The sequence below is a fragment of the Hypanus sabinus genome, chromosome 11 (genome assembly GCF_030144855.1).
Source record: "Hypanus sabinus isolate sHypSab1 chromosome 11, sHypSab1.hap1, whole genome shotgun sequence".
NCBI classification, from domain to species: Eukaryota; Metazoa; Chordata; class Chondrichthyes; order Myliobatiformes; family Dasyatidae; genus Hypanus; species Hypanus sabinus.
The window spans coordinates 4,170,876-4,184,321 of record NC_082716.1 but is presented as its reverse complement, the minus strand read 5'-3'; the positions used below and the strand labels follow the sequence as shown (position 1 = coordinate 4,184,321).

The 13,446-nt window shown below is 44.7% G+C and overlaps 1 protein-coding gene across 1 annotated transcript in view; it reads right to left on the bottom strand.

Annotated features, from left to right (window-relative positions):
- The window catches only part of LOC132401662 (collagen alpha-1(XXIV) chain), a 511,504-nt gene that overhangs the window by 336,673 nt on the left and 161,385 nt on the right, over window positions 1-13,446 (bottom strand). Inside the window, exons 6-9 of the mRNA XM_059983704.1 lie at window positions 7,037-7,090; window positions 5,236-5,289; window positions 3,714-3,758; window positions 2,289-2,342 (exon numbers count right to left, since the gene is read on the bottom strand). Of these exons, the coding sequence (XP_059839687.1) occupies window positions 2,289-2,342; window positions 3,714-3,758; window positions 5,236-5,289; window positions 7,037-7,090 (207 nt within the window). The remainder of the gene's footprint in view (window positions 1-2,288; window positions 2,343-3,713; window positions 3,759-5,235; window positions 5,290-7,036; window positions 7,091-13,446) is intronic.

Here is a 13,446-nt window from a genome sequence, read left to right as displayed (position 1 = left end):
AATCTCTTCAGCCAACTCTTTCAGAACTCTGGGGTGTAATCCATCTGTTCCAGGTGTCTTACCTCTCTTCAGACCTTTCAGTTTCCAAGAACCTTCTCACTGGTAATGGCAAAGTCACACAGATCTGACCCCTGATACTCTTGTAATTCTGGTAAACTGCTAGTGTCTTCCACCGTGAAGACTGATGCTAAACACTTCGCACAAAATGCTGGTGGAACATAGCAGGCCAGGCAGCATCTATAAGGAGAAGCACTGTCGATGTTTCTCCAAACAAACTTCGGATGTTTCATTGCTGAAACGTCGACAACGCTTCTCCTTATAGATGCTGCCTGGCCTGCTGTGTTCCACCAGCATTTTGTGTGTGTTGTTTGACTTTCCAGTATCTGCAGATTCCCTCGTGTTTGCTAAACACTTGTTCAGTTTGTCAGCCATTTCCTTGTCCTCCATTACTACCTCACCAGCATCATTGTCCAGCACTCCAATCTCCACTCTTAGTAAACACAAAGTACTCTGCAGATGCTGTGGTCAAGTCAACACATTCAAACAGACTGGATGAACTCAGCAGGTCGGGCAGCATCCGTTGAAACGAGCAGTCAACGTTTCGGGCCGAGACCCTTCGTCAGGACTGAAGAAGGAGGGGGCAGGGGCCCTGTAACGAAGGTGGGGGGAGGGGGAAGGTGCAGATGAAAAACCAATCAGAGGAAAGATCAAGGGGTGGGGGGAGGGAAGCAGCCCCTTGGCATGAACTTTAAATTTTCTGGTAATTCCCTCCCCCTCCCTTCCCCCATCCCAGTTTCACTCTGTCTCCTCCTCCAGCTGCCTATCATCTCTCTCATGATTTGGCTCCTTCTACCATCCATAGTGCTTTCCCCTTACATTTCTTCTTCACCTTTCCTGCCTATCCCCTCCTTGCTTCCCCTCCCCCATCCCTTGATCTTTCCCCTTACTGGTTTTTCACCTGGCACCCACCAGCCTTCTTCCCACCCTCCCCCCCACCTTCGTTATAGGGCCTCTGCCCCCTCCCTCTTCAGTCTCGACGAAGGGTCTCAGCCCGAAACATTGTCTGCTTGTTTCCACGGATGCTGCCCGACCTGCTGAGTTCCTCCAGCTTGTTTGTACGTGTCAATATCCACTCTTGCCTCTCACTTTATATGTGTCTGAAGAAACTTTTGGCATCCTCTTTAATATTATTGGCTAGATTACCTTCATTTTCCATCTTTCCTTCTTAATTACCTTTTTGTTGGTTTTTCAAAGCTTCCCAATCCTCTAACTTCCCACATTTTAGCTCTATTATATGCCCTCTCCCATTGCAAACATCCATGGTCGACCTCGACCAACAGAGGCCTCACAAATGTTATGGGTGTTCCAACCCAACAGTCTTTTTAGAGAAACTAATGGTATTATCAGAAGAAATGATGAATTTTGAATATATTACAGGAAGGATGGGAAGCACATTCACAATAGACCACATTTGGAGTATTGTGTTTGGTTCTGGTCACCTCACTACAGGAAGGATGTGGAAGCTTTAGAGAGGGTGCAGAGGAGATTCAGCAGGATTAGAGAGAATGTCTTACGACGATGGGTTGAGTGAGCTAGGGCTTTTCTCTCTAGAGTGAAGGAGGATGGGAGGTGACTTGACAGATGTACAAGATGATAAGAGGCATAGATAGAGTGGACATCCAGAGACTTTTTCTCAGACTAATAGAAGGGGACATAGTTTTAAGGTGTTTGAACTAAAGTATGGGGTGAGGGACATCAGAGGCATTTTGTTTTAAACACAGAGAGTGGTGCGTGCATGGACGCCAGGTGACAATAAAGGTAGATAGATTAAGGATGTTTAAAAGACTGTTAGGTCGGCACATGGACGATAGAAGAATAGTAGGAGTGAAGGGTTAGATTGATCTTAGAGTAGATTAGAAGTTCAGCATAACATTGTGGGTCAAAGGGCTTGTAATGTGATGTACTGTTCGATGTTCTATTTTACATAGGGTTTGAGTTTGAACCTGCTGGTAACCTGACACCACCCGCAGTGATGTGTGCTTGGAATGGTTGTGAAGAGGACCGAGAGGAAGATCCATATGAGATCAATTCTCCCAAGTGGTCAGACAACATCTGTAGCATAAGAAGCACATTAAGGTTTCCTCTTGGAAAACTTTGGTCAGAACTTCTGGCAACTGGAACATTAACATATCCCACCCGCTGTTGGCAGCTGATTAACTCAGTGTGAACGGATTGGAGGTTAGACATTAATCCCACTGGAAAATCCAATCAATGTACAGTTACTGCACCTGCCTTCCAGGATAGCCCCGAGCTCCGGGATTCCCGTCCAAGCCAGCCAGACCCTGTAGAGTGAAGACACCAAACTTCAAACTCATGCTCAGATTTCAAAGTACATTCACCTTCTTTCAGGCAGCCACAAAACAAAGAAACACAACAATGGAATCCACAAAAACCCCCAGACAGCAGCCGCTGAGCACGGAGCCGTCGACAGCTCCTCAGTGCTGAAATGGCTCCAGGGCTTGGCCCTCAGTCATCGACCTCCTGAACTGGCTCACATTCGAGGACTCTGCAGTTCATGTTCTGTGTATTAATTGCTTATTTTTCTCACTGATTGCACGATTTGTTCTTTTTTCTCCACATCAGCCATTACAACGGGCTAAGTTGTTAACATAATGGTATTACAAGAACAACACGAGCATGGATAAAGCAGAGGCTGATGGGCAGGAGGCAAAGAGTGAGGGGGGAGAGAGGGGGAGGGGAGAGGAGGGCAGAGGGGGGAGAGATGGGGATATAGGGATGGTGGTGGGGTGATCATCGATTTCACTAACTTCTGATAATTTCCCCTTCCCTCTCCCTTCTCCCTTTTACCATTGTCTATTCTGGTTCCTCCCTAACATCTTCTCCTCTTTGCTTGCCTATCACCTCCTTCTGGTGCCCCTCCTCCTTCCCTTTCCTCCATGGAGTATTCCCCTCCCCTATTAGATTATTTTTCTTCAGCCCTCTACCTCTTCCACTTATGTCTCCTAATTTCTTACTTCATCCCACATCCCTACCCACCTTCCCCCTCAGCTGGTCTCACCTATCACCCTCTATTTTGTACTCTTCCCCCTCACCCTCTTCCTTTTCAGTCCCAGTGAAGGGTATCAGCCTAAAACATCAACTGTTTATTCCCCTCCATAGATGCGAGCTGACTTCCTGAGTTCCTCCAGCACGTTGTCTGCGTTTCTCTGGATTTCCAGCATCTGTAGAATCTCTTGTGTGAAACCTGGAGATGGGTGAATGGTAGTCCAGTAGAGGTTTCAGAGACAGATGGGATCGAAACACAGGGCAGGCCAAATAGGAACAGAGAGGAGTACGGTTGAGAGTTCAAAAGTTCAAAGTTGAAAGTAAATTTATTATGAACATATGTCGCCATATAGACCCCAAAGTTCATTTTCTTGCGGGCATTCACAGTAGAACAAAGGAATACAATAGAATCAATGAAAAATTACACACAGAGACTGACAAGCCACTAATATCCAAAAGACAAACCGTGTAAATGCAAAAAAAAAACATAGGTAAACAAAGAAAGAACGCTGGGAGCACGAGTCCCTGGCGGTGAACCACAGGGGCTGTATTATTGAATAACTGCACACACTGGGAAGCAGCAACCACCCCACAGCAGAATCACATTACAATGGCCATGCTAGCTCACAATGTAGGACAATGTGTACCTGCTTCCCCAGTGGACCTGGTAGACCTTGGAATCCTTTGGAACCCTGAGAGAAAAATACAAAGAGTTCAGCTTGCTGACTGGGATTGTAAGTCTTAACACACCCAGAGAGGCAACACAGCAGAATCAGCTCCAGAGGAACACACACAATATGGTGGAGGAACTAATCAAGTCACACAACACCAATGGAGGTTTCAAACCGAGACCCTTCATCAGGACTGGAGAGGAAGGGGGAAGATGGCAGGATAGAAGGTGGATGGATGGGAAGAACTACAAGCAGCCAGGTGATAGGTGAGACCAGCTGGGTGGGTATGATGAAATAAGAAGGTGGAAGGTGACAGGTAGAAAAGGTAAAGGGCTGGAGAAGAAGGAATCTGATAGGAGAGGAGAGTGGACTGTCAGAGAAAGGGAAGGAGGAGTGGCACCGGGGTGGGGGGGGGGGGCGGGGGTGACAGGCAGGTGAGAGGCCAGAATGGGAAATTGAGAAAGACGGCATGTGGAGAGGAAAAATTACCAGAGTATCAGCTATGAAGGTGCAGAGATAACTTACTGGGCTTTCAGTTGAGTAAACCTAATCATTTCCCACCATGAAGCACAATTTTGTTTAAATATAAAAAGCACTTTTGCCTATATCAAAATTACAAACAGAACTAAATTAAATTCCTTCATTTTACTCTGTACAGACCATTAGACACAAGATCAGAATTAGGCCATTCTGCCCATCGAGTCTGCTCCACCATTCTATCATGTCTGATTTATTATCCCTATCAACCCCATTCTTCTGTCTTCTCCCTGTAGTCTCTCACACCCTGACTAATCAAGAAACTATCAAACTCCGCTTTAAATATACCCAATGATTTGGCCTCCACAGCCGACAGTGGCAATGAATGCCACAGATTCACCACCCTCTGGCTAAAGAGATTCCTCCACATCTTTGTTCTAAAGGGACTCTCTTCCACATCCACTACAGGGCTGACTGAATGTAAAGCAGGGTGGGCAATTGGCTCTGATGTGAACCTGCATCACAGTTGTGTCAAGTGTTAAATTACGGAGTCAGACAGCTCTGAACAGGCACTTCAGCCTAAGCCACGTCCTTGGGAAAGCAGACAGCATCTCATGGAACCTACCGAACATTGAAAGGCCTAGAAAGAGTGGATGTGGAGAGGATGTTTCCTCTAGCGGGGGAATCTAGGACCAGAGGACACAGATAGAGTGGAGGGACGAACATTTAGAACAGAGATGAGGAGCAATTTCTTTAGCCAGAGGGTGATGAATATGTGAAATTCATTGCGGTAGACGGCTGTGGAGGCCAGGTCACTGAGTATAGTTAAAGTGGAGGTTGATAGATTCTTGATGTCAGGGTGTCAAAGGTTATGGGAGAGAAGACAAGAGAATGGGATTGAGAGAGATAATAATTCAGCCATGATGAGATGGTGGAGCAGGTTTGACGGGCCAAATGGCCTCATTCTGCTCATATGTCTTATGGTCTGAATTTCTTCAAATTATAATAAGGAGACTTTTACCTTTTTCCCTGTAGGGCCGGATGGCCCAATTGGCCCAGCAGGTCCTGGGTCACCCTAAGTGAGAGAGCAAAAGCACTTTAGAGAGATAATTGAGACAACAACAACAGAACTTTCCACATTTACCAAAAAGGATATTCAGTTACTGTTCTCTGCAGTGTGAACTTTCCACTCCCGGCAGTGTGTTCCACACACCCACCACCTATACTTTCCTCCAAAAAGTTGTCTACTCAATCCATGCCTCATCACCTTAATACCCCTCTATCAAGTCACTTTGATAGAGAGATTAAGGTTATTTGTTACATACACATCAGAGCATATCGTGTGTTGAAGCAGCTAGGGTGAGAAACCATGGTGCTTTGTGTAGGTGGTGCACTCTGCAGCCACTGTGGGCTGATGCTGGGGGGAGGGGATGTTTAAGGGGTACATGGGGCGCCGATCAAAGGGCAGTTTTGCCTTGGTTGGTATCAAATTCTAGATTTGCACTCACCCTGGTAAGAGGACTCAGAATAGAGGGATGTCCATTTAGAACAGAGATGAGGAAAAATGTCTTTAGCCAGAGGCTGGTGAATGTGTGGAATTCATTGCCACTGACAGCAGTGGAGACCAAGTCATTGAGTATATTTACAGTGGAAGTTGATCATTTCTTGATTAGTCAGGGTGTCAAAAGTTACAGGGAGAAGGCAGGAGAAAGGGGTTGAGCGGGATAATAAATCAGCCATGATGGAATGGCAGAGCAGACTCAATGGACCGAATGGCTTTATTCTGCTCCTATGTCTTATGCTCTTATGGTTTAAGTGGAGAGAGTCCATCATGCTTCTGACGTGTGCCCTGTTGATGGGAGACACAATTCATGGAGTTAGAAGGCCATTCATTCACATTATTCGATTTAAATAGTATTAATTCAGAGAGTGAGGAACTTCCTCCTGTAGGGAAACTTTTAAAGCTGTGGTCTCTAAATTAGTTAAGTGTGGTACTATGGGTCCAAGGATAGAAGTACTGTAGTTCTTTGGAACTAAGATACAGAGATACTGCCTGGAAACTGGCCTTCAGCCTATTGAGTCCATGCTAACAATTACCCACCCATTGACACCAATTCTCCAACACTCATCCTCCCCACATTCCCAACAACACCACCCAGATTCCACCCCTCACCCACACACTGGGGATAATTTTTGGAGGCTCATTAACCCACTGACCCACATGTCTTTGGGAAACAGAAGAGCCTGGGAGAAACCCACACCATCAAAGGGAGAACATGCAAACTCCACATTGACAGCACCACAGGCTGGGACGTGATCCTATCAGCAGTCCGTGTAGGAGGAGGAGCTGAATGGGGGTGACCTTACCTGCTTTTCAATGATCCACTTCAAAGGAAATTCATTGGATTTCCCTCCCTCCACTACCGGTGCACGTAGAGTACAGCTTCCACACAAACCCCCCTAAGACAGAACAATTACCACCCAGCTTCTCATGCAACAGGCAGACTGAGAGATAATGGAAGACAGCCACCACAACTGAGAAACATTGATGCCGGCTGGAGGTGGAGATGGAGTGTGAACAGGGGAATGAATCAAACCAACACGACATGCACGACATGAGGCCAAGGATATGACCAGCGTACAAACACTGCCCCATACACGGTTAGACTGCTCCCCTTCCCGATGCAAATGGTTGTTCTGGAAGAACTCATGGGCCAGTGAAACATGCAGACAACAGAGAGAGTGAGGGAGGGAGATGGTTGTGAAGGAGGCACGGGAATTCCAGAGACATGGAACACTGACAGCAACCTGTTCTTGTTTACCTGTTCTCCACTTGGTGCTTTAATGGGGAACAAGCCCGGTTCTCCTTTTGGACCCTGATGTAGGAATTACGGATTCACAATACAATCAACACAGAAAGACTGAGAACAGCCCTCCCCAGAACTTACTATGGTCCTAAACAATGCTTTTACACTCCAATAATGACCACACTTGCATTAAATACTCATTAACTGCAGTAAAACAAACAGAAACATTAAAGTTCAAAGTTCAAACATCAAAGTTCAATGTAAATTCATCATCAAAGTACAACTATGTCACCAAATACAACCCTCAGATACAATTTCTTGTGGGAATAGTCAATAAATCCAATAATCATAATAGAATCAAGGATCTCCCACCCCCAGGCCACACTCTTTTCTCACTGCTGCCATCAGGAAGAAGGTACAGGAACCTCAGGACCCACACCATCAGATTCAAGAACAGTTATTAACCCTCAGTCATCAGGCTCTTGAACCAATGGGGATAACTTCACTGGCCCATCATTGAAATGTTCCCACAACCTATGGAATCACTTTCAAGGACTCTTTATCTCATGTTCTCGGTATATATGGCTTATTTATTTATTATTGCTATTTCTTCTTTTTATATTTGCACAGTTTGATGTCTTTGCATACTGGTTGAATGCCCAGTTGGGCAGTTTTTCACTGATCCTGTTATGGTTATTATTCTATAGATTTATTCAGTATGCCCATAAGAAAATGAATCTCAGGGTTCTATATAGTGACATATATGTACTTTGATAATACAATTTACATTGAACTTTGAAAAACTGCTCCAACTGGGCATAAACCAGTGTGCAAAAGACAACAACCAGTGCAAATAAAAAGAAAGAAAAAATAAATAAACAAGCAATAAATATTAAGAATATGAGATGACAGTGGTTGTGACATAGGTTGTGGGAACAGTTCAGTGATGGAAAAAGTGAAGTGAAATTGATTGTAGTTAACCCCTTTGGTTCCTGATGGTTGAGGGGTAGTAACTGTTCCTGAACCTGGTGGTGTGGATCCTGAGGCTCCTGTACCTCCTTCCTGCTGGGAGAGGAGTGATAACTGTTCCTGAACCTGGTGGTGTGGGTCCTGAGGCTCCTGTACCTCCTTACTGATGATTGAAGAGTAATAACTGTTCCTGAACCTGGTGGTGTGGGTCCTAAGGCTCCTGTACCTCCTTCCTGATGGTTGAGGGGTAATAACTGTTCCTGAACCTGGTGGTGTGGGTCATGAGGCTCCTGTACCTCCTTCCTGATGGATGAGGAGTAATAACTGTTCCTGAACCTGGTGGTGTGGGCCCTGAGGCTCCTGTACCTGCTTCCTGCTGGGAGAGGAGTGATAACTGTTCCTGAACCTGGTGGTGTGGGTCATGAGGCTCCTGTACTTCCTTCCTGCTGGGAGGGGAGTGATAACTGTTCCTGAACCTGGTGGTGTGGGTCCTGAGGCTCCTGTACCTCCTTCCTGCTGGGAGAGGAGTGATAACTGTTCCTGAACCTGGTGGTGTGTGTCCTGAGGCTCCCGTACCTCCTTCCTGATGTTTGAGGGGTAATAACTGTTCCTGAACCTGGTGGTGTGGGCCCTGAGGCTCCTGTACCTCCTTCCTGATGTTTGAGGGGTAATAACTGTTCCTGAACCTGGTGGTGTGGGCCCTGAGGCTCCTGTACCTCCTTCCTGCTGGGAGAGGAGTGATAACTGTTCCTGAACCTGGTGGTGTAGACCCTGAGGCTCCTGTACCTTCTTCCTGATGGCAGCAATGAGAAGAGCATGACTTGGGTGGTGGGATTCCCCAATGAATGCTGCTTTCCTGCGACAGCGCTTCATATAGATGTACTCAATGGTGGGGAGGGCTTTACCCATGGTGGACTGGGCCATGTCCACTACTTTTTGTATGAACTTAAGTTCAAGGGTATTGGTGTTTCCATACCAAGCTGTGATGCAGCCAGTCAATATATTCTCCCCCATATATCTATAGAAGTCTCTCAAAGTTTTAGATGTCATGCCAAATCTTCACAAGCTCCAAAGGAAGTAAGGATGTAATGCTGAGACTTTATAAGGCATTAGTCAGAACACACTTGGAATATTGTGAGCATTTTTGAGCCCCATATCTAAGAAAAGATGAGCCAGCATTGGAGAGGGTCCACAGGAGGTTCACAAGAATGATTCCAGGAATGAAAGAGTTAACATATAAGAGTGTTTGATGGCTCTGGGCCTGTACTCAATGGAGCTTAGAAGAACGAGGGGGATCTTGCTGAAGTCTTTTGAATATTGAAAGAACTAAATAAAGTGGCTGTGGAGAGGATATTGCCTAAAGTGGGTGAGTCTCGGACCAGAGGGCACAGCCTCTGAAATGAGGGATATCTATTCAGAACAGAGATGAGAAAACAATTCTTAAGCCAGAGGGGGTTGAATTTGTGGAATTCATTGTCACGGACAGCTGTGGTGACCAACTCACTGGGTATATTTAAGGTGGAGGTTAACAAGAATGATTCTGAGAATGAATGAGCTAACGTATGAGGAATGTTTGATGGCTCTGGGCCTGTATTTACTGGGGTCTAGAAGAATGAGGGGGGGATCTCACTGAAACCTATAAAATATTGAAAGGCGTAGATAGAGTAGAGATTGATAGGTTCTTGATTAGTCATGGCATCATAGGTTATGTGAGGAAGGCAGGGGACTGTGGTTGAGAGGGATAATAGATCAGTCATAATGGAATGACAGAGCATACTTGATAGCCTTATTCTTCTCCTATGTCTTATGGTCTCTCCATAGATACTGTCCGACCTGCTGTTCCTCCAGCATTTTGTGTGTGTTCCTCAAGATTCCCAGCATTTGCAGAAATTCTTGTGTTTGTGTATCCAATTCTGTTTTGTTTTCCCCAATGTACTTGTGTATGCAATGATCTGTCTGGATGACACACAAACAAACTGCACATGTGACAACAATCAACCAAATACCAATTCATCCCACTTGGCCTGCACTCTTCTTTGCCTTGGTGATTCAAAGTGCTCATAAAGATACTTGTGACATGTTGTGAAAGTCTCTGTCTCCACCATCCCCTCAGGCAGTGCACTCCAGATTCCAAAGTCCTTCTGGGGAATAAAACCTTCCTCAGATCCTCACTAAGCCTCTTCATTCCTCACCCTAAACATATCGCCTCCAGCTTCAGACAGAGCTGTTCTCAGGAAGTTTCCAACAAGATTTCAAGATTCAAGATCAATTACTGTTACTCCAGATTTGATGCAGCACAAAAACAAAGACGATAAGATATGGATCAATATAACTAAAAAACACAATAAATAAAAATATATAAGATAGCACACACACACACACACTCACTGCTGTATGTCCGGTAAGTGAGTCACAGGATTGTCTGTATACAGGTGACTCTGACAGGAAATGATAAAGGATATCTGCCCCTCATTCTATTTATGCTTCTCAACTTATTGAAAGATTTGGCATGTTAGCAGTGAAAAAATGCCATGCAAAACATGTATTTTATTTATTTATTATCGTTATATAGTGTCAACATGGCTATTAAGATAATTGAATTAAATGAAAATGAGTTTTTGTTTCCAAACCAGACAGGAACAGCATGGTTGTTATCATCTGCTGAAAGAACTCTCAAGTCAATACGGGTCATCAAGTTGAGTCAAGCTTACTGTCAGTTAACAAAATAGCATGTATATAATGTATACACACTACATTATATGTTACGTGCTACATGTTATGGCTGCAACTCCTTGAAGACTGTGTTAGGGACCTGGAGTGGCATCTGGATGACCTTCAGCTTGTACGGGAGAGTGAGGAGATGATCGATCAGAGTTACAGGGAAGCAGTCACCCCAAAGTTGTAGCAGGCGAGTAGCTGGGTGACTGTCAGTAAAAATGAAAATGTGAATTTTGTGAATGTGAAATGAAAAAGTGGGAGGGTGAGGAGCCAGAGGTCATGGTACATATAGGTACCAATGACGTAAGTAGGAAAAGGGAAGCGGTCCTGAAAGGAGAATATAGGGAGTTAGGAAAGCAGTTGAGAAGAAGGACCACAAAGGTAGTAATCTCGAGATTACTGCCTGTGCCAAGCGACAGTAAGAGTAGGAATGGAATGAGGTGGAGGATAAATGCGTGGCTGAGGGATTGGAGCAGGGGACAGGGATTCAAGTTTCTGGATCACTGGAACCTCTTTTGGGGCAGGTGTGACCTGTACAAAAAAGATGGGTTACACTTGAATCCTAGGGGGACCAATATCCTGGCGGGAGATTTGCTAAAGCTACTGGGGAGACTTTAAGCTAGAATGGTTGGAGGGTGGGAATCAATTTGAAGAGACTAGCAGAGAGGAGGTTAGTTCACAAATAGAGAAAGCTAGTAGACAGTGTGTGAGGGAGGATAAGCAGGTGACAGAGAAGGGGAGCGCTCAGACCGAAGTTGTAGGGGAGAAGGAAGAAAAAGATAATAAAGTTGATTGCATTGTTAGGGATAAACAGAGAGGAAGAGGTGGAAAGTTTCTTAAATGCATCTACTTTAATGCTAGGAGCATTGTAAGAAAGGTGGATGACAGGAAGGGTGTGATTGGCAACTAAATATTCCTGGATTTCATTGCTTTAGGTATGATAGAATCAGAGGGGCAAAAGGGGGAGGTGTTGCATTGCTTGTCTGAGAAAATATTACAGCGGTGCTTTGGCAGGATAGATTAGAGGGCTTGTCTAGGGAGACTATTTGGGTGGAATTGAGGAATGGGAAAGGTGTAGTAACACTTATAGGGATGTATTATAGACCACCTAATGGAGAACAAGAATTGGAGGAGCAAATTTGTAAGGAGATAGCAGATATTTGTAGTAAGCACAAGGTTGTGATTGTGGGAGATTTTAATTTTCCACACATAGACTGGGAAGCCCATTCTGTGAAAGGGCTGGGTGGTTTGGAGTTTGTAAAATGTGTGCAGGATAGTTTTTTGCAGCAATACATAGAGGTACCGACTAGAGAAGGGGCAGTGTTGGATCTCCTGTTAGGGAATGAGATAGGTTAGGTGACGGAGGTATGTGTTGGGGAGCACTTCAGGTCCAGTGATCACAGTACCATTAGTTTCAATATAATTATGGAGAAGGATAGGACTGGACCCAGGGTAATTTCTGGGTGGTGTGGCTTTGCTAGAAAAGAGTGGCGACAAATCAGTGGAAAGATGTTGAATCCTTGTGGGTTGAGTTAAGAAACTGCAAGGGTAAAAGGACCTTGATGGCAGTTATATACAGGTCTCCCAACACAAACTGGGATGTGGACCAGAGATTACAGCAGGAAATAAAAAAAGGCATGTCAAAACAACAATGTTATAATATTCATGGGAAATTCTAACATGCAAGACAATTGGGAAAATCAGGTTGGTAATTTGATAGGGAGAAAGTAAAGTCTGACTTGGCAGTATTTTAGTGGAGTAAAGGAAATTACAGTGGCCAGGTTAATTTGGAAGGAAATGCTGGGAGGGATGACGGCAGAGCAGCAATGGTGAGAGTTGCTAGGGAAAATGAGGAAGGTGCAGGATAGATGTATCCCAAAAACAAAGAAATACTCAGATGAAAAAATGGTACAACAGTGGCCAACAAGGGAAGCAAAGCTGGTGTAAAAGCAAAGCAGAGGGTATACAACAAAGCAAAAGTTAGTGGGAAGACAGAGGGTTGGAAAGCTTTTAAAACCCTGCAGAGAGCAACTGAAAGATCTCATAACAAGGAAAAAGATGAAATATGAAAGCAAGCTGGCAAACAATATCAAAGTGGATAGAAAAAGCTTTTTGAAGTCAGTGAAAAATAAAAGAAAGATGAGAGTGGATGTCGGACCACTAGAAAATGAGGCCAGAGAAATAAAAACGGGGGACAAGGAGACGGCAGATGAACTAAATGAGTATTTTGTATCGGTTTTCACTGTGGAAGACACTAGCTGTGTGCCAGATGTTGAAGGGTGTGAGGGAAGAGAAGTGAGTGCAGTTACTATTACAAGGGAGAAGGTGTTCAAAAAGCTGAAAGACCTAAGGGTACATAAGTCACCCGGACCAGATGAACTGCACCCTGGAGTTCTGAAAGAGACAGCAGAAGAGATTGTGGAATCATTAGTAGTGATCTTTCAAAAGTCATTGGACTCTGGCATGATGCTGGAGGACTGCTAAATCACAAATGTCACTCCACTCTTTAAGAAAGGAGGAAGGCAGCAGAAAGGAAATTATAGACCAGTTAGCCTGACCTCAGTGGTTGGGAAGATGTTGGAGTCAATTGTTAAGGATGAGATTACGGAGTACTTGGTGACACAGGACAAGATAGAACAAAGTCAGCATGATTTTCTTAAGGGAAAATCCTGCCTGACGAACCTGTTGGAATTCTTTGAGGAGATTACAAGTAGGATAGATGAAGGGGATGTAGTGGA